General features: G+C 44.1%; 1 protein-coding gene across 1 annotated transcript; it reads left to right on the top strand.

Moving 5' to 3' along the window:
- Positions 1 to 1,122: 1,122 nt before the first annotated feature.
- Positions 1,123 to 21,091, top strand: Fbxo22 (F-box protein 22). The gene is made up of 7 exons (XM_063243531.1): positions 1,123 to 1,547; positions 1,772 to 1,919; positions 4,051 to 4,138; positions 5,018 to 5,113; positions 10,128 to 10,292; positions 17,658 to 17,823; positions 20,658 to 21,091. Exons 1-7 carry the CDS (start codon positions 1,138 to 1,140, stop codon positions 21,073 to 21,075), a joined length of 1,491 nt encoding a protein of 496 aa, XP_063099601.1. The 5' UTR covers positions 1,123 to 1,137; the 3' UTR covers positions 21,076 to 21,091.
- The last annotated feature ends 324 nt before the right edge of the window (positions 21,092 to 21,415 follow it).

Below are 21,415 nucleotides of genomic sequence, written 5' to 3'. Positions count from 1 at the left end.
ATTATAACAATGGCTTTTAAGTCAAAAGTTAAGAGCTCTATGTTAATTTCTTCATAAAACCTGATAGGATCAAGGTACCCTCCATCTTACTGCCTTACCTGACTCAGTCCTGTTTGTTTAGTAGTATTGTTTTATAAACCCAAGTTTGATTTAAGAAATTCTAGCTGATAAGCACTTTTAAAAGGATACCCAGAAGCACACTTTTCTATACATACAAACCAATTATAAAGCTTAAAGTTACTCTTAGGCATTTGTTTTAAGATTCAGCTCTCAGCGTGGTCAGCCACTCCCAAGACAGGCGCTTCCGCACCGCTGTGGATGTTTCCCGTCTTGAGGTCTGGTTTTGGCAGAGGGGAGGGCTGGTGAAGGTTTTCTGGCATTCTGCTTGCTTGATTGGCAGTGGCTCAGAGAAACAGTGAAGGGGCAGAGTACTTCAAAGCAATAAAGCTCTCCGAGCTTAAGGCTGCACCCTAACTGCGCTGTGGATGGGGCCAGCTGCTCAGTGTGATGGCTGTACATTTGGCATGCTTTTTTTGGATTTTTCCATTGCAGATTTATTTGGCAATGTACAGTAAATTTTGTAAACTTGTACCAAGTTTCTATATAAAGAACCATTTAAAACTTGACTTGTTGGGCCAGGGATGTAGCTCAGTGGCTTAAGTGCCTGCCTGGCAAGCACGAGGGCACGAGTTAAATGCCTGGTACCAGAAAAAAAAAAAAAAATTGCCATGTCACCTTTCCCACACCAGAGCTACTGTGCCTCAGGTCAGGAGATGCTGCTGGGCTCCGGCCTGGGTGTGTGAAGGGGGCAGGGGCGGAGGTGTCCTCCACCAATGCCCAAGAGAACCTTACATCTCCCGGGCCTGGGCCGGTGCCTGCTCTTGCTGGGCTCTCGCAGGCCCTCGGCCTGTGTGCTGGATTAGAGCCCCTCCCAGCCCATTAGCCTGTGCGGCTCTCCAAGGCCAGACCTCGGGAAGGGGGACGCGCCAGCACTGGTTCGGTGGGAATCCCGGCACCCTGACACCCTCTGAGGTTTTCAGGGTCTATGTCCATAACTGAAACATATCCATTTCTCGTCGAAACGGTATATTGTCGATGTGCACGGCACTATTTACGTGTCCGACGTTTCTCGTCGTAATGTGGTTAAAACGCACTCAGTGCCATGCCTTGAGTGTAGAAGGCGGCGGCACGTCGCAGCGCCACACCAGGTTGGGGGCCGAGGCGAGGAGGTGTATCCGGTTCAAGAGACCGAGAAGGCAGCGCGCGTTCCCCTCGAGGGCGCACAACGACCCCACGCGCGGCCTCGGCGGAGCTGGAAAGGGGAGGGCGCCGTGCCTCTGTCCCGCCCTGGCCGGAAGTAGCGCCTGCGCCTGCGCAGTGCGCACCAGCGGCTGCGCGGCAGGCCGCGGAGCTGGTCTGATGGCGTCGGTCATGGAACCTGGCGGCAGCGCAGACCTTCCGAGCGCCTTCGTGCTGAGCAACCTGGCGGAAGTGGTGGAGCGCGTGCTCGCCTTCCTGCCCGCCAAGGCGCTGCTGCGCGCTGCCGGGTGAGGATTGGGGGCGCCCGGTGCTAGGGGTCTGGCGGGGGCCTCGGGACAGGGTGGCCAGGTCCGCTATCTGCGCCTTCGCACGCCCAGGTCGTCCCGTAGCCCTTGCCCCTCAGTCCGGCACCTCCCTCTTGTGGGATGCGTGGTGGGGGGGTGGCGCGTGGGTGGGTGGGTACTGAGATCAGGGAGAGACCTGCTGCCGACCGCGCCCCGCTTCCCTGCAGCGTGAGCCGGCTCTGGAGTGCGTGCGCGCGCCGCGTGCTGCGGGGCCAACGCGCCGTGGCCTGGGTGTCCGTGGGCCGGGTCGACGGCTTCTCGGACGTCGCCCCCGACGGGCACCGACTGCTGCGCGCCGTGGCCGAGGAGCTCGAGGCAAGTGGGGCGTTGGCGGGCTGGCGCGGGTATTCTCCTTGAACCCTTGTCCCCCTCATCATTATGCTTTCCATGGCCTGAGTTAACTCTGTCGTTCAGAGACTGTTGAGAAGACAGCTGACACCTGTTTGTGCAGCTGCCGCATGCTGGTGCTGATAGTATGGGGGTTATTTTCCTGGTGGAGCCCTCGGTGGAAAGCGCGCGTCCGTTCATATCTCCCACTGGGGACGCTCAGGTTCACACAGGTGCAGCCGATTTAATCCAATATACGGTTCTTTCCAGTTTCTCCTGCTTGATTTTGGGCAGCAGAAACGTGGCCCCCTGTTACTCGTATATTTAGGTAGCAGATCCGCGCGCCATCTACTCCCCCGCCTCTGCCTCAGGTTCCTCCTGGCCGGCCAGAATCCAAGGACAGGCTTGGTGAAAACTTCCTTTTCCGACACTTAGGTCCAAAGCCTACTGTTTCGAAAGCTGTCATATGGAAAAATTAAAAAATGCAGTAAAGACTGCACTGAAAGAGTTCTTTAGAACATCTTTTTTTTTTTTTTTTTTTTTTTTTTTTGTCTTTTTGAGACAGGGTCTCACTATGAAGTTCAGGCTGCCTTAAGCTCATTTTGCAGCCTAGGCTGGTCTTGAACTCCCCATGATTCTCCTGCCTCAGCCTCCCAAGTGCTGGGATTACAGGCACGCACCACCATGCCCAGTTTGGATCATCATTTATAAAAATGGAAATTAACATCGTAATGTTTAAAAAGTGAAGTTATTAAGTGATAAATTTCAAGAATCATTTAATGCAAAGAGAAAATGAAGATGCAGATAATGAAATTATTTAGTATAATAAGGACAATCAAAAATACAAAGGGAATTGTGTGAATTTTTTAACTGTTTAAAAACTGAGTGGTGATTTTCAAAGTTTTGGTCACAGCTTGTGACAGTGTAGCGCTGTTCTAGCCAGTTTTAGTTGTGGACCGAAGCCTTGGCACATACTGGCAGTGTGACTTTGAAAAAGTTCCTTAACTTCTCTGAGCCATAGGTTCCATCTTGTTAAAAAAAAAAAAAAATTCTCATATGCCATTATGAAGTTATTAGAAGGATAAAAATGTGAATATATGATACATGTAGCGCATTAACCTACTAGGAATAAATGCTTTCAATACATGTCATTAGTCTTAATATCATTACTAAGATTTACAGTATAGACTTGAAGGAGTTTTATACTGGTAAACTACTAGTGAGACAAAAATGTGAACCCCATATAAATCATACATGCTGTTTTTTCCATATTATCAAGCATACAGAAGCTTTGGATTGCCATATACAGAGTCGATTTAACTTTTTATTAGAAGTAAAGACCACTGAGCATTTTATGAAACTCCATTTGTCTGTCTTTTGGGTGTGGAAGGGTCCCTGCTGTGCTGCACTGTGCTTTGAGAATTCTCGTTTTGAGAAACATCCTAACACTGCCCAGGTTAGAATGGAGTAAGATTTCTCACCTAACCTACAGAAAGGGTTGCAATATGCCAAGCACCCTATGCCATCCTGACCTCGAAGACAGTGTCCCCATCCCTCCATGGAATCCAGTGACTGTGGCCCTTGTCTGTAAGGTGAAGTTGAGGAGAAATCGATGTTTGTGTGGCCCCACTCTGAAGGGCATGATAGAGCTCTAATGATGGTGCAGATGCCTGGTACAGAGGGAAGGCAGGAGCAGGTGTTGACTACAGGGTTCCCAGGGAGGTCATCTGGGAAATTGGACAGGAGGAGAGCAGCAGGGGACCTGTAGAAGTGGGGCTTTCCACTGAGGGTCCCAGGGAAGTAAAGGATTGGGTCACCAATGAGGAGTGACACACCTTCCCGGGGCAAGAATCTTTTGTAACCAGGCTGTTTATTCAAGTAAGACAAGTGGCATCTTTTGCTGGCACTTCTTGTTTTTGTTCTAAACTTAAATTAACATGGTGAAAATGACTGTCTGGAGGAGTGGGCTGGGCTGAACTTGAAGGAACAATGGACTCCCCCTGAGTAAGTTGTGGTGCTGACTGAAGGAAGGCCGCAGCAGTCTTTGGGCCAGGTAATTAGGGGACCGCATGGGCATCCATGGATTGGTGGCATCCGATGCTGACTGTTTTCACTGCAGAATGTTCGCATCTTACCGAGGACGGTCCTGTACATGGCCGATTCGGAAACATTTGTTAGTCAGGAGCAGCGTCGGGGCCATGTGAAAGGTAAATATAAAAATAGTCTTTGATTTCCTTCCCATTTCCTTCCAGTTCCATAACACACGATCCTGGAGTCGCTGACTCCCAAGGTTGCCAGCTAGGGCTGCTGTGTCCATGAGGATCTCTGAGCCTCATGGAGCCATGGGGTCTTCAGCTGATCTCTAACCTTGCTGTACAGTTGAAAAAAGCATTTTTAGAAAGGTGCTTTCCTCATTTTGAATCACAGTGTCCCCCCAGCACTGCATTTTACAATTTGAGCAGGATGTGTGACTCGAGCTGCTCCAGCCTCTTGGTGCTATGTTGTGGGGTCCCTTTTCCCAAGTGACTGACGGATCCCAGGCATGCTTGGCTCGCTGAGGGAAAGGTAGTCGAGTACCATGAGGCACTATGGCCGGGGGTGGGGCTCCCATGAGTGACCTTAGTGTCATCTGGATCCACAGCTGGGGTCGGGTGTAGTTCAGCTGTGAGGGAAGTCGCTCAAACTGAGGGACAAGATGCACAAAGTGCTACTTTCCGCTGTTGCTGTGAAGCTTACTATCACTGGGTGAAAATGGAGTAAGCAAAACTGCCAGAGGCAAACTATGCTAAAGATCAGAACAGGAAAATTTTTTGTTTGAGACACAGTTTGACTGTGCAGTTCAGGCTGGCCTGGAGCACATTTTGTAGCCCAGACTGGTGTTAAATTTCCAGCAATCCTACCTCTGCCTCTGTAGTGCTAGGTTTCCAGGTGTGTGCCACTATGTCTGGCATAGGAAAACTTCTAATCAAGTTTTTAGACTTTGTAAAGCATGATGACATCAAAAATTTAACTTTTTTTCCCTTTTAAACATTGTTAGATCTGACCAGTGGGTGAAATTTAGTAATTTTGCTACTGTGTTATTACAGCAAGGAAAAAAATGAGTATGGAAACAGCAGTTGCCCTTGAGAAGCTGTTCCCAAAACAGTGCCAAGTCCTCGGGATTGTGACCCCAGGAATCGTAGGTGAGAGAAATCAGCAGTTTGATCATTTCCGCCTTGCTTTAATAAGGGGTTTGGTAGTTTGGGGAGTTATTTGTAGCTGAGAAACACATTTATTTTTCTAGCCACTGGCATGGTATAACACTTGAGTTCCTTAAGTTGCTGTGGGTGGGATTCCAAATCTCAGGGCTGCCTGTGTGAGGCAGGTGTGGTACCTCTCACCCCAGCAGCTGCTCTGAGGAGCAGCAGCTCTCCTTCTGCATCTCCACACTGGGAAGGATTTTCAGGGTGCTGTCTGTGACTGCTGGGTGGGGCAGGTGGTCTGAGTCTGTGAGCTAAGCCACGCCTTGCTGGGATCTGCTGCTCACCTGCTGCCAGTTTGGGGTTGTGCTCCCTTCCCGTTCAGCTGCTGGTAAAATTGTTGCTGCTGCTGTTGTTTTTGATTCTTGTCTATAGGTGACGGCTGGGGAGAGGATCTGTGCAAATGGTAGTGCTGCAGTGCTACAGGCGCTTGGCCTGGGGTTCAGTGCTGCTCGGTGTCCTGGTAGCAGGGGGGCTCCTGGCTGCTGTGGACTCGTCTCCCTGACTCATGGAGAGAAATGAGCACGCAGAAGGCAGTTGGCAGGTGTTCACACTTGGTGGTACTGTGTACTCCGTGATCAGCATTTTAATCTTCACTGAAAACTTTCTGGGAGTGGGGATTGGGGTTACACCCAGGGCTGTGCACAGGCTTGGAGTGTTCAGCAGGTACCTGTCCTTGGAATACTTGCTGTGACTCTTGAGTGCCTTGGATGGTGAGGCAGAAGGCTCCAAGCCCCACAGGTGAACAGGGACAGATGCTACTCAGAAGGGGCGCTTCCTCTCCTGCCAGCCCCACAGTGCAGATGGGTCACTGCTCACTGAATGAAGAAAATGATAGTGGTGGCCACGGTGTTCTTTGAATTTTTTAATTGTCCTTAAATGACTGTCTCGTTTTCCCATTATTAGTTTCTAATGAGTGCATATATGGGCTGCTGGCTCCGCTTCCTGATGTCACTTTCTTGTCTCTGTGCTGTGGCTGTAGGAGCTGTTGCTTCCAAATGCAACCTGTTTTCTCCTCTGGAAATTTTCTGCTGTGGAGATGGGAGTGACCTTCCCAGATCCTTGCCTGATTGGGCAGCAGTTTTGGCTTTGTGCCTCTGCTCCCACCCTCTCTTGCTCTTGATGTTACTGCCTCAGGCAGGTGGCTTCTGGTATCTTTCTGGCTCCTCCTCAGTTTTGTCATTGTTTCTGCTCTTGCCTTTGAATCCATTCCAGGGGCCCAGACAGAATTTCTATGAGATCGTCTCCTTTCTTTTTCTCGGGGGTCACACTGTAGTGATTGTTTTTCTAAAATAGCCATTCACCCCTAGTCCATCTTCCAAGTTTGAGAGACTGTGTTCATTTTTGGAGGTACAGATGTTAGTTAGTTGAGAAAAACCTGACCTACAGTCAAACGCCACTCGTTAGTATAAACCAACCTGAGTGTTGAAAGCTCATGTCCTGCTGTTACCAGTGCAGATGCAGATGGATTCCCTCCCCTGGAGAGTTCTTGCCTGCTTCATTCCTGGTGTTGTGGTTTGTTTAAATGTCCCCCCAAAGCCTTATGCAGTCATGGAGGTGGCCCAGTCCAGCATTTGTGATTGGTTTGTTGTCCAGCACTGGGATTGGCGGTGTGAGTGCTGTACCCGGCCAGAGGCAGGGAGCGGGCATACAGTAAAAGGCAGAGAAGGAGACATGCTTAGCCCTCTGGTCTTTTCACTGTTGTCACTCAGCGCTGCCATGAACAGCTGCCCCTTAGCCACACTACCCCTGCCTTGGAGCCAGCTGAATATGGACTGACCCCTCCAAAAACTGTAAGCTAAGTAAATCTTTCCTTGCTTCACTTTGGTCATCAGGTATTTTGTCTCAGCAACAAGAAAAGAAGTAACCAAGACATCCGGTAATCCATGCTTTAGGAAACGCCTATTGTGATATTGAGGCCAGAGTAGTAGTGTGTTGCTGAATGTCACATGGATGGAACATGGTCTCTTCTTGCACCTGAGCTGTTTGACACCATATAAATGTGTTTAACAACATGTGTTTGATAAATTCATTTGTTACGTGGATCAGTGACCCATTTCAAAACCATTCTCAGGTTATATTTTATTACAGAAGTAGACCATCATTTGTTTTGCCATTCTTTTTTGATGGACCTTGTGTTATTTTGTTTCTAGGTATTAAGAATGAAGCCGTTAGGAACATCTCCTTAGTGGAAGTCTTTATTAGTTTCTAGGCAGCCACCAAGGAACAGGATCATTTGGTTTCATTGCTGGTGTATATTTAACTTAATCTGCCAGTTTCCAACCATGCACCATTTCACACCCAGCCAGCAGTGTGGGAGGGCTGCACCTATCCATGTCCTGACACTAGCATTGCTTTTTCTAATTCAGTAGTTGTAGTTGACTGATGCTGTTAAACACCTTATCATGTATTTATTGGCTGTGAAACATCTTCAGTCTTTTATCGATTTTTAAATTACAGCGCCTGCTGTTTACTGCTGAGTAGTAGGTGCACGTTTGTGCTTTGATAGGCATCTAAGAGGTGTCAGTGTTGCAAATGTTTCCTCTCTGTGGGTCATTTTTCATTTTCCTAATAGTGTCTTTATGATGAGAAACTTTCTTTAGAGAAATTTAATCAGTTTTTTTTCTTTTCTGGTTAATATTTTACATCCTCTGTAAGAAATCTTTGCCTACCCCAAGGTCACAGGGTTCTCATGTAAACTGTGTGGTTTGAACTTTTGTTTAGAATTAACTTGTACATGTCTATTAGGAGTTTGAGGGTAATTTTTTCTTTATGTTTGCTTAGTTATTCCAGTAGCATTTGTTAAAGACTTTTGTTTCCTCGTTAAAATGTCTTGTCAGTATTGCAATAAGTAATGACATGTTTGTGAGTCTGAGTTTGACTAGCATATGTTAGACCATATCATCTTGATTACATGGTCTTTTTGTTTTTTTTTAAGGGTTGGTAAGCTATCTGGATCCTTTACATTTCCACAGATATTGAACCTATCAATTTCTATAAGCAAGTCTGTGGTAATTTTAATTCAGATTGTCTGGTGGTCTAATACACACATTTTAAAAACTTGCGGGTTTTTTTTGTGGGAGGAAGGGCTTTATATTCTAAATTTTATTTCCATTTTTAAATTCAGAATCTATTGGGCGTGGCATTTAGTTTGATCTTGACATTACTTTTTTGTTTTGCCATAGCTTTGTTTTCTAAAATACATATTTTTTTAAAGGTAATTTGTTGTTGTTGTTGTTATACCATAAGTCCCTGACTTACAAACCAGTTCTGTTCAGGGAGTACATTTGTGTCAGATTCATTCGTAAGTCTGACATAGTGAGTCTTACACATTTTTGACACCACAAATATAGAATGTGAAGCATACAAAAACCAAGTACACGCCAATACTGTAAATAAACTATTTTACTTCTACAGTTACCTTACAAGGGAGGTATGGTACTACACACTTGCCGTATAGGGGACTGCACTCAGTGAACTGAAAGGAAGAGATTACTAACTGGAGGAGGTGGTGGGTGATACTATGCTGAAGGAGACAGGCAGCAAGATGGAATTTCGCTGCCACCTCATGTTGATAACTCAGGTGTTTTGATGGATTCAATTCTGTTTAGGCTCTTAGAAACAATCCAGTGATGTTCGAGTACTAGCTCTTTTTTTCTCCTCATAGATGACTCCTTGCCATTTCCTGTGTTGTGAATCTCTTTGTTTCTTCACGCCCATCTTCCTCTCTCCCCATTTTTTCACTGTGCCTCTTAATTCTACCAGGTCCTCATTAGTATGCACATACCAAAAAAGTCAACTTTACTGTATAATAATTTCTAATAAAAATCTTGACAAAGTAGCTGTAACAAAACAAAGAATGTATCACCCCTCAGCCCTGCCCTCCTTCTTGCAACCTTAGTCTTGTCCTGGGCTAGCATTTGTTTCACTTTTGTTTCTGTGGTTGTTGTTCTGCAGTTCTGAGCACCCCTCCACGTTGCCACTGCTTGTCCTCTTGCTTCCAGACCTCGGGCCCTGAACGAGCACTGTACTGCTGCACACTGTCACACCGTTCAGTTAAGCCCATGGCAGCGCAACTGCACTGTGTCCAGCAGATTTGCGAGCTGCTTTTGGGATTTGAGGGGTTGAGGACCACAAAATTGAGCATGTAACATCTGCCTTTGCAGTTTACAGCTCATGACAAACATTTCCATGTCAAGTAAACACACATCTTAACATCTCCGTGTTCGGCTTGTGTAATAGCAATGTAACTTTTTATCTAAATTCCAGAATGAGATATTTAGGCTTTTCCTTTTTATTTTCTATTAGAATTCTATGATAAAAAATAGTTGTGCATATACAAACTTATCAGATATTTCTTGGGTGAATTTTTTTTTTTTTTTTTTTTTTTTTTTTTTTTTTGTCTCTTTTTGAGACAGGGTTTTGCTGTGCAGTTCAGGCTGGCTTTGAGCTCACTTTGTAGCCTAGGCTGGTCTCGAACTCGCAAGATCCTCCTGCCTCGGCCTCCTGAGTGCTGGGATTGCAGGCATGAGCCACCACACTCAGCCACTTGGGTGAATTTTTAAAAGTGGAATTGCTGTGAAAATGTCTATGCATCCTCCCAATGTTTTGTTTGAAAAGCTTTAAGCTGTAGAAAGGCTGAAGGAATACCAGAGTAGGAAACAGCCTGCTCTTTCCTCCGGGGCCAGTGACTGAGGAAGGGCCACATTTGCCTTTCCTTCCACTTCCTTTCCTTTCCTGCATTCTGAAGTGCTCAAAAGGAAACTGCAGGCCTCATGACAGGCACCCTACCAATGACAGTGCAGAAAGAAACCTTGTACTCCACTGGTGACTAGTTATTGTGGTCGTTCATTGTTTAGTGACCTAAACTGCAGTTATTTAGGGTGGGATTGATTATATGATTACCTAATTCAGTTTTCATTGAGTGTTTACAAAATTTTTTTTTCTTCCTTCTTAGTGACTCCAATGGGATCAGGTAGCAATCGACCTCAGGAAATAGAAATTGGAGAATCTGGTTTTGCTCTGTTATTTCCTCAAATTGAAGGAATAAAAATACAGCCCTTTCATTTTATTAAGCAGTCAAAGAAGTTAACCCTAGAAAAACATGAGCTTACTAAAGTGGGTAAGTTACTGTTCCTTGTCAGTTGTGTGTGTTCACTGATCTTCCTGTTTGACCTGTGGTGAGTGGTGGGGGCTCGGCTGCTCAGAGGACTCAGAAAAGTCTGTTTGAGACACGTGATGTTGCCCTTCAAGCTGGTGATCAACAGAGTTAGGATCTGCGCGTTTTACCTTCAAGCCTGAGGGAAACAGAGAGGAATAATTTCCCAGAGAGGAATTTTCCAGAGAGGAATACTCTGTTGATCATATTTTCTGAATTTTGGAGGAATTCTTGGTCCTCGAGTAGTTTCTTTTATTTCCTAAAACTGAAGTGTGTTTTCAGACCATTTTTTTTTTGTATTTATTTAAAAATGTTTTTGAAGAAACAGGTTGGTAGTGGGGAGTAGGAAGATAAGGGGAGGTGTGGCAGTCCCACGGCGTTGGGGAAGGTGCTAGTTATAGCAGTCAGCCTGGCACTGTGTGTGGTGTGGGAGGCAAGGGGTTATGTGGTGTCTTTTGGTGGGGATGTGTACTGTAGTAAGTGCAGGAGAGCTGCCACAGCTGTTCCTGTTGCCCTTGCCTCCCCTGGGTCTGGACAGGAAGGACAGCTGAGCTTCTGACCAAGGGGCCCTGCCCAGTGGGAACACAAGATCAGCTTGGGGAGAATCTGTTTGGTTTACTGATCAAGAAGAGGAGTGTCCACAAGACAAGATTTTAACTGTGCTTGACAGCACAGAACAGAGACGGCATGGTCAAATAGGGGGGCGGGAATGGCTAGGAAGCTAGATAGAGAACTGCTCCAGGGAAAACAGCCCAGATGCTAGAATCTGACAACGTGGAGAGGGCCAGATGATTGGAGAACAATTCTCACTAACCCAGGAGGAAACCGAAAAAAAAATAAAATTAGGAAGAGAAAGGAAAAGCACGGGTGGAGGGCTGAAGCCTGACACACTCAGACACGCTCATTGAGACTCGTTCTGTGCTATGCTGGGTGCCCTGTGGAGTTGGACGATTCAGGGTTGCGCTGAAGCCCACAGCTGCTGATAATGGGAGCTGGTGACTCCCAGGCTTTTGGCGGGAGGGTGTGGCGCAGTGTGGAGTGGAGCCAAGGTAGAGAGCTTTATTGGCTCTTGGTGAGTGCTGGAAATTGGGTCCCGCGGCATGGGTGGCTGACTGGAAGACATCTTGGAGTAGGGCAAAGCCCAGTGCTGCAGTGGCGTCAGTCACCCGCCCCTAGCCCAGGGAGGATTAGTGGGAGCAGCTTGGGCTGAACCACACCGATGGTCGGGAACCAGTAGCCAGGGGTGAAATTGTTCTGACCCTGTGACGTCCACCACAGTAAAGTGCTGAAGGCGCTTGCAGATTGAATCCTCAGGGGGGAGGGGCCAACCTGCAGTATCCCTGTGCACCACATCAGATATCAGCAAACTGGAGAGAGCAGTAAGCCCACAGCCAGCATGCTTTAGAAGAACTGTAAGTAATACAGAAACAGCCTGAGACCTCCACACACCTGTGAAAGAAACCAGAAACATGACAAGAACAAAAGATAAGACAAAACCTCCAGCCCCTGACCCTGGGAAGATAAGCCCAGGAGAGGTAAATACAGAAAAGAACCAGTCCAGTGGTCATGCAATGTTAGCCACAACATCAGCAGACATAAAGAAATACCTTCGTGACTTCATAGATGAACTTAAAACTGAGTTTCTAACCCCAGTGAGACAAGAAATAAAAAGGTTAATTAAAGAAATGCTAAGCCCCTCTCCAGAAAACACAGAGGGAGGAACCCAGAAAAGGAAGAGAAACCTTTGGTGAAGAATATAAACAAAACCTAGAATATGTGAGACAGATCCAAAGAGACTACTGGGAAACTAAAAACTCCATTGAATGCTGGCAAAATGCCTTGACAGAAACAAAAGTTAGCCTTTCGAAACTTGAAGAGAGATTTACAATGTGTGATCATGAAAGAAAAGACCTCTTAAAAATAACAAGGAACCAAGAAATAACAATTCAAAGGCTAGAAGATGACAAGAGGATCTATAACTTAAGAATAAAAAACGTAAGCGAAGAAGCAGGAGTAACCACAAACGAATTACAAAGACTATTCACAGAAATAATTAAGGAAAACTTCCCAAGCATAGGAAAAAGAAATGATATCCAGATAAATGAGTCATATAGAACTCCAGCCAACTACAACCAAAACAGGTCTACACCCAGACATATAATAATCAAGATTCCAGAAATCCACCACAAGAAAAGAATATTAAAAGTGGCCAGAGAAAAGAAGCAGATCACCTACAAAGGACAAATCATCAAAATAACAACAGACTTATCAACACAAACTATTAAATCAAGAAGAGCCTGGGGTGGAAATAGTCCAAGCCCTGAAAGAAAATAACCTCCACCCAAGATTAATGTACCCTGAAAATCTCTCAAAAGTAATGGAGAAACAAGATGTTTCCAAGACAAAGAGGAGCTGTGGGAGTTCATGGCCACCAACCCAACCCTACAGGAAATACTGAAGAATATTCTAGAGAGAGAGAAAAAAAAATACAACAGTGGCAGAGAGGCCTCGGTGAACAAGGAAGACAGTGGAATGAAAGAGTAAAGTGGACAAATAATAGCAGAAAAATAGAATAGCAGAATTGAGGCAGAGAAGGTGGACTATAATTTTTAACATAGATAGACTAGCATAGATACACTAACAAAAAGTGGGCTATAATTTTTAACATAGATACACTAATAAAAAGAAACACAGGCAGAGTAGATTAGGAGGTAGGAGCCATCAAGATGCTCTGAATAGGAAATATACTCAACCTGAAAGAAGGTTAATAAACTGAAAGTCAAAGATAAGAAAACAGCTCTAAGTGACAGGGAACCAGAGAGAGAAATAGGGGCAACTCGTCCAGCAGCCACATATAGGTTGGAAAGTTATGACACTTTTGTGCAGTGTAGAACTACAAAGCTAGAAGGAAGGAAAACCTTGTGGCTTTAGTAAGTAAAAGAGTACAGCTCAAGATCACGCTCGGGTAAAAAGGTTCAGCACCACTCAGATAACGGGTTGCCCCCTTAATCTAAAAACTGAAGGAGTTAGTGAGACCCAAAATATACAAAGCGTCCTGAGAAAGGGAAAGGTGAGGAATTGCCTAAAAAAGGAAGGCAGAGGACATTGTTAATAGTGTATCAGGATTTAAAAGCCACAGTAATCTTACTGCTCTGCTTAGTTTGATTTTATTTTGTTCAGGTCAGTCTACTCATACTAGATTTGAGGGTACAGATAGCTTCCCCAAAATAGCAAGCTATACCATGGTAACTATCCTTAATTTCCTATTAACCTAAACTGAAGCCCTGTATTACTTACATTGACTGATCTTATTTGAAGCTGGTTTGTTAAACTGCTGTTTTGCCTTGACTGATTTTATTCGAATTTGGTATGCTTGATAATATCGAGTCTAAGAATAGAGGCAGCCACTCTGAAGATGACAAGATGTAATAACATACCCATTCCAGTTTGATTATTAACTGTTTTTGAAGTCCTACAATGTCTCCAAAGTTGTGTTTTTATTAAAATAGCTATGTAATGCAATGTTCAATTATTACATGTCTGATGATACTGAAAATAACAAGAGAAAGCATAATAACTACTTTAGATCACCTAATAATGTGGTTTTATATGTCTTTTTCATTTCATGTTTTTTTAAGAATTTGTTTGTCTTATGATCTGTTTTTCCCTATAATACAGAAAGGATAGATATACATGTAGAGATTCACACATGAGGAGAATTTCTTAACAGTTTACAGGAACAGATTATATAATGCTTGATATAACAGATACTCTGAAGAAGAGACACTAAGAAACCCAATGCTAATTCTGTAACATTATGATATCAAATCTAGCAAAACTATTGTTCACTGTTCAGAGTGATGTTAGTCTAACCTCTTATGTTCAATTTTAGTGTACCTAAAGATAAGGACAGCTACTATGAAGAGAATGAGGGACATTATGGCAGTCACTATTGACTTCACCAGTGTCAGGTCTTGAAGACCTAAAAAGCCTTCATCACCCTGTTATGATCAGATTTGTTCTACAATGTTCAGTATATATTCACTGTGTTGAAGATGGGGACAACTATTTGGAAGAAAACTAGAGACAATAAGACAGACAGTGATGATCTCCAGTGGACTTGTTTTGAAATCAGTGTTTCTTAAAATTGTTTTCTTTTGATCTATTTTGTTCTGTTTTGGTATGTTTAATCTTACCCTTTTTAAGATATGGGCAATTCTTTTGAAGATAGCAAGAGGCATTATATTAGCCATTGTTGATCACCTTGTATTTTGTTTTTACATCATATACTATGTCTATTTTTTTTAAATTTTATTTTGAAAGTAGTAAAATACAACAGAACAAGACAGAATAAAGCTAACTAAGATTGTACAGTGAAATTGGTACAGAACTTATAGCAGGTTACCAGGATAACAATAATAGATATCACAGTATATTTTGTTATCTTTACAATAGCTGTTCTTTCAATCAAAATAAAATGAAATACTGAACATTATAGAACTTATAAAAACAGAATATTGAATAGAGCAGTACCATTAATCAGAATAGAGCGAAATAGTAATAAAAATAATTGCCTTCAAAGAGATGTAGAAGGAAAAATACTCAAGGCCATGTGCCTGTCACTGTGTCTGGAGAGATGGTGGGGCTTCTGGAGCAGCTCCTTCCTTTGTCCCGCAGGACCTGATACACAGCACAGGTGTCAGCTAGAAGGTTCTAAAAGGTTTGATTTTTGTCAGCCTAAGGGGAAAACCAGTTAACTCGAGCCAAAGAATGCTTCTGTTCTGTGATAAAATTGTTACTGTTGTGAGGCCATGTTTGCATTTCAGAACCAAGTATGCATGTAGGGATGTTGAGTAAGCAGACCAGCTGAGGCTTTGATACAGGGTGTGCCTGCCCTGCAGTCTCAGCCTGGATCCTCCTATGGTTGAGAGGTGAGGTCCCTTCTTGGGTTCTGTAAATGTGAGATCGCAGTCATGTTAGGGTCCCTTGGGGGCTGGCACAGATTCCCTCTGCAGGCCAGAGAGTGAATATTTTAGGTTTTGCCAGTTATGTAGCCTCAGTGACCTCTATGGGCTCTGCTGTTGGGGTGCACAGTTGTTCAGTTGGGTTTGGCTCGCCTGCCTGGCAGTCCTATGAGTGTGACTGAAATCTGGTTGAAAGGCTCACAGTGAGCAAAGGCAGGGCCAGATTCTAACAGAATTTTCAGTCTTCCCGAGAGGGAGCCTCATGTTGGATGATGACATTTGCTGGGTAGACCTTGGTATAGCAGCAGCAGTGTCTGACTCAGTGTCAGTGCATATGCTTTTGTACACTGTTTTATATTCTTTTAGAAGAAATCTTACCGAAAATCTGAATTGTTGAATAAAAGCAAAGCTATGTCAGTCAAGTTTCATAAAAAGGCAGTGTTTATTCACTGAAAATCTACTTGTGTAAAAGCTGTTACGGAGGCGACTGATAACAGTGCCCTTCCCCTAGGCCTCTGGGTCAGCGGCACAGGGTACCGGGTCAGCCACCAAGAGAGGCGTGTAACCTGGGCTCATCCAGTCTGGGGTCCTGGGAAGGTAACAGCTGACAGCCGAAGGAGGTGTTGTAAGCCTCTGCCAGTGAGGGTATTGTAGGTGCCCTCACCCTCTTTCCAGGTTGCTGACACAGAAGCAGCAGGAAGTAGAGAATTCAGGATAGGAAATAGAAAACAAAACCTGATGTCTCTGTTGAGGTGTGAAGCTGGGGTCCCTAAAGCACAGCCAAGAAACATGAAACTTGGTGTGTGTGGAAGCAGGGATAGAGATGCTGGCAGCAGCGGGCAGGGGCTGGGCTGGCTATGAAAGCCATGAGTAACAAGGGCAGTGAATCTTGGAGTCTCCACACAACAAAGCCATTGCCAGGTGGGCCTCTGGCTGCAGGGTGGTGGCTGGGTGCAGGATCAGCTCTGCTTAGCCATACTGTGTGTACCTCACCAGTAGTGTACACATTATTTCAAAATGTATGCAGTGAATAGATGTAATTTTGTCAATTAAAGTAAGTTTAATTTTATAAAAGTAGATGCAGGGAACTGGAGGCTATGGTAGTGATTCAGGCCAAAGGCAGCAACTTGGACTGGGGTAGCAGCCTTGGTAGGGTCCAGGTGATGTGGGGGTGTATGGGCGGCACTGTAGCTGACTTGGGGCTAGGTGTGGAGAACCAGGTGGATGGCAGCAGTGTCACTAGTGAGCTGCACAGTACCATTTGCTGAGGTTAAGGGGTAGATGAGAAGTATATGGATGCACTAGGTTTGAGACAGAAGCAGACCATGAGTATCCAGGCCTGGAGCCCCAGAGAGTGACTTGGACCCCCGATGCCAACATGGGGACCACTGGGTAACAGCAGCTGCTAGCATGGCAGTGCATGCTGGGCATTTTGGGCAAATGTAACTGAAGTTACATTTGTATCCCTGTCTACCTTGTGCTACATGGAGACCTAAGACTGCCCATCAGAGGGGTTCCTGATTAATTTCCTGGCTTGCTTTTGAAAAGCATGGCCTGCTCCTGGCCCATTGCTTCTGTGATTGGTGATCATGTTTCTGAAAATAAAGACTTGAGAATCTCTGGGCCCCTCCAATTCTGAAAATTGGCTCTAAAGAGAAACTGTTCTGTCAGGACCAGCAAGGCTAGTGTAGAAGAGGAAGACTTGCTGCAGTGGTCAGGGCCTCTAGTGCTGACTGGTGTCAGCATCAGTCCCTTTCCCCACCGTGTATCCCATTTCCTGCACTCACCTCGTCAGCCTGTTAGGAAGTCAGTGGCTGATCCAGGGAAACAAGTAAGTGTGGGGTTGTGTTTTCTTCTTTCCAGAAGTCAGCTATTTGGTGACATTGGCAGCTAGAGGCAAAGTCTGGGTGCAGATGTTGCTGCTTCCTTGGCCCTGCCATCCCTGTTGCTAGTGAAGCTCAGGACACAGCTGCTTCCATACTGTGGTATGGTGACTGCATTGTTTTCAAATAGTCATTTAAGGTTTTTTATTTAGCAAGTGTCCTGGAGACTGAACTGGGCCTTTGCACTAACCTACATCTCTAGCCCCCTTGCTAAAATTTTATACAGTTGTTAAATATCTCAAGTTACCTAGGTTGGGCTTGAACTTATGATCCTCCTTCCTCAGCCTTCCAAAGTTCTGGGATTGTTTGCATATGTGTGTTTTCTTTTTCAATGAAAAAAATTTTCATTGCATCAAGATTTTGATTTTGAAAAGTATTGAAGTTAATAAAAATGGTAAAATTGCACTTCACTAGCAGTGCTGGTCATTAACAGGAACATTTTGTTTTAAGGGAGTCTTTAATTGTTGCTTTTGTCTCTGCAGGTCTTCTAGATAACCCAGAGCTGCGTGTAGTGCTTGTGTTTGGCTATAACTGCTGTAAAGTGGGAGCCAGCAGTTACCTGCAGCGTGTGGTCAGCACTTTCAGTGACATGAACATCATCTTGGCTGGAGGCCAAGTGGACAGTTTGTCATCACTGACCTCTGAGAAGTATGTCTGTCCCTTAGACAAGGGAAACAGTCACAGATTTTCATTTACTTTTGAGTTTTTTAAAACTGCATTTAAAGAATTGCTAATATACTACCTCCTCTTGCACTAGACATAGGTCAGAGGGCTTAAATTATTCTGCTTACAGTTGAACTATACATACTGTCCTTTAAGAATTTTTTTCTTAAATTCATGCTTTTTATTGGTACCATGGATTGAACTCATGACTTGTGCTTGCCAGGCAGGCGTTTTGCTGCTGAGCTAAATTCCTGGCTAGAGTCATGCTCTTAACATTGGTTTTCAGCATTGATTACTGAGCTTTCTGAGGGTGGCTTTGGTATCTGTGTGACCTCAGGCTGTCATTTCTGCAAACCAAGAATTGATAAATGAGGTTACAGGGAAAGCAGGATATGATTTTTGAGTACAGAATGGGTTTCATAATCAAAAGCAAAAGTTCAGATAAAAACCAAATCAAGTGTTCTTTAAGGCAGAGGAGGCCTAGGTTAGGGGACAGTGGTGAAGGTGAAGCAGCTGGTTCTGAGCAGTGTTTAGTTGTCTCAGTTGATGCTGGTAACTGTCCTTGTGTCAGTCGATACATAATGGAGGCTGAGTAGGTTGTCAGCAGAAAGCCTTTGCACCTGCGAGCAAGTGCACAGTAGTCCCACAGCTGGAAAATAGTCCCAGTCTGGTTCTTTGAAAACCAAGTTAGACATTGAGCATCTTAAGTCAGAGAGGGAGACTGCAGCTGTCCCATGGCATCCCTAAGGTGTGCAGAGAAATTCTGCTGTCTTGACCGGACTGCTGTGCCTTATGTATTGTTTCCTTCTTTAAAGTATATGATTAAAGTGTATCTTTACAGAAAAACTTCTCTCAGGTGTTCATGGTCAGTGCTTTGGAAATCCAGTGGGATCAGAATCAACTGTGGCATTTCTCAGTTCTATTTTGTTACAAAATCTTTTAATCTTGCAGACTTTGCAGGCAGATTTTTAGAAATTCTGTTGTAGCTCTTTTGAGAGGCTTTTTTGAAACTCAAATATCAGTCTTTTGTTTTTGTTGTTTAAGCTTGCTCTCCGTGATAACAGCATTTCTTTTAAGCCATTACTCCCCTCCACCCTCCATACCTGAGTTTACAGCACTAGGTCCCTTCCACCTCTCATAAAAATATACTGGCCTCCAAAAGCAGGAAAGTGAATGCCTACCTCTACCATTTCCCACCTCTTCTATAAATACTAGTACTGATTCTTAATGTGTGTTTAGGATTTGGGAAGATGTTAGCATCAGTGTCTGTGGAGAAGGTAGTCATCCCACTGCTATCTCTTTTAGCAGTCTGCATTGATGGACCAAGGAAGAAGTTAGTAAGACAGGGTCCCTGGATTGCCAGTGAAGAACAAAGGAGGAGAGCTAAGCAGCATGGTGGTTGACACTGGATCTCATACACACAGGCCAAGGCTTGGGACTATGTACTGAGAATGCAGTAAGGATTTGTCACTCAGACTTACAAGTCTGAGATGCCAGCCTCTTGGTGTCAACTATTTGGCATCATCCACTTTTTATAACTAACATGGTAAAGTAGATCCCCTAAAATCACCCCATTTTGTGTTACACATGGATTTTAATGGGATCTGCATATTGTGTCAGCAAGAAGCCAGTTAATCCTTGCATTGTCCAAATAATGCCCAGATAACCCATCCTACCCCATCCTACAAAAGATAATTCATTGAAACAAGAGATTCACAACTTGGAATGTTTTTCTTTGTTATTGTTTGTGGAAAAGGGTAATTAACCCAGAGATGGCACACGGAGCTACATCTGTAGCCCTTTTTTGAGATAAGGTATTGCAAAGTCACTAATTTAGTTGCCCAGGCTGGATTTGAACTTGAGGTCCTTTTGCCTTAGTTTCCCAGAATGCCAGGATTACAGCTGTGAACAACACCCAACTTTATAATATGGTGTCTGCCAAGAGGAAAGGTCATAAAGTTGAGAGGACTTTAGAAAATGGGATTCTGTTACTCTAAGGTTGGTGTTGCCACTGGCTATTCTTGCTTTCTTAGCTTTTTGAGTCTTAGTTTCTGCTCATGCAGTGCATCTTGCCCACTGTATAGATTCAGATGTTGAGAAACATGATAGAAATATAGGGTATTTGCTAGTTTTGTTCCCCACTGAGTGTTCCCTATACTGTATATGCCTTATTACTGTGTTGAATAGTATATTATCGCAGTTTTAAAAACTAGTCAGTAAAACAACAGTGCGCTTGTTGATCTGGTTTTTTCTTACCGTGATCTGAAAGCAGTAAGACAAAAAGCAATGTAATCATATTTGTGTACAGACCAACCAACATAAAACTTTCAAAATTTTAAAAGTTACCCTCGGAAGATGATATGGAGGAAGACACCACATAGTAAATATAAGAAGCTTAAGTAGACAACTTTGTATGTATGAATAAAACTGTAAGCTTCCTTTTAAGAAGGAAAAACTCTTCCTTCTAATAATGCAGGGTGAGTTTCAGAAGTCTTTGTGAATATATGTGGTCCCTTTGTTTTTATGATTGAAAATGAGTTGTCTTAAGCTCCCCTCTGCATTCTTTGAATGTATTAATTTTTTTTTATTTGGGTGAGATACCAGGAATCAAACTCAGGACCCACAATTGCCAGGCAGGTGCTGTGCTGCCCCGGCTATTTAATTTTAACTCTACGATTTTCCTCTAATCTGGAGTGTATGTCTCAGGCTAAACACAGGCTGCTGACTGGGCAGCAGTGAATCAAGTGAGTTTTTCTTTGAAACTATACATTTTTGTGTGTGTCATGATTAATTGCTGCTTTTCTAATTTTATTTTCTAGGAGCCCTCTGGATATCAATGCCACCGGAGTGGTTGGATTGTCCTTTAGTGGACTCCGCATCCAGAGTGCCACAGTGCTCCTTAATGAGGATGTCAGTGATGAAAAGGCCGTGGAGGCGGCTATGCAGCGCCTCAAGGCAGCCAACATCCCAGAGCAGGACACCATCGGCTTCATGTTCGCATGCGTTGGCCGGGGCTTCCACTATTATCGAGCCAAGGCCAATGTTGAGGCTGATGCATTCAGAAAGTTTTTCCCTAGTGTGCCTTTATTCGGCTTCTTTGGAAATGGAGAAATTGGATGTGACCGGATAGTCACAGGGAACTTTATACTGAGGAAGTGTAATGAGGTAAAGGATGAGGATCTGTTCCACAGCTATACAACAATAATGGCACTCATTCACCTGGGGTCATCTAAATAAAGCAGCTTTCACAGCACGTAACTGGGTTCTGGCGTTTCCAGAAAATGGAACCTTGGGGTACATGTATTTGAAACAAAAATAATTTCAGCTGTATCTGTTTTCCAGCTTTGATGTTCTGAGATCACAGTGAGGTAATTTTTAACATAGTACACGAAGCATAATCTTGCATACAATATACCACCAACAGTTCAAGGAACAAGCAAATCTCAGGGTTTGTGTTGCACAAGATTATGTAGCTGAGGTAAGGTACTTTTTAAACAGTGGCAGCTGGAAAATTAGACTTGCTGCCTCTTCATATTGGTAGGCCACCTGTTAGCAAAATCATGAAAACTTTATAGAA

Source organism: Cavia porcellus, unplaced genomic scaffold (assembly GCF_034190915.1).
Source record: "Cavia porcellus strain 051 isolate PalLab524CR breed Dunkin Hartley unplaced genomic scaffold, mCavPor4.1 scaffold_38, whole genome shotgun sequence".
Lineage (NCBI taxonomy): Eukaryota > Metazoa > Chordata > Mammalia > Rodentia > Caviidae > Cavia > Cavia porcellus.
Note: the sequence above shows the minus strand (reverse complement) of the source record. Positions and strands in the feature narration are given on the sequence as shown.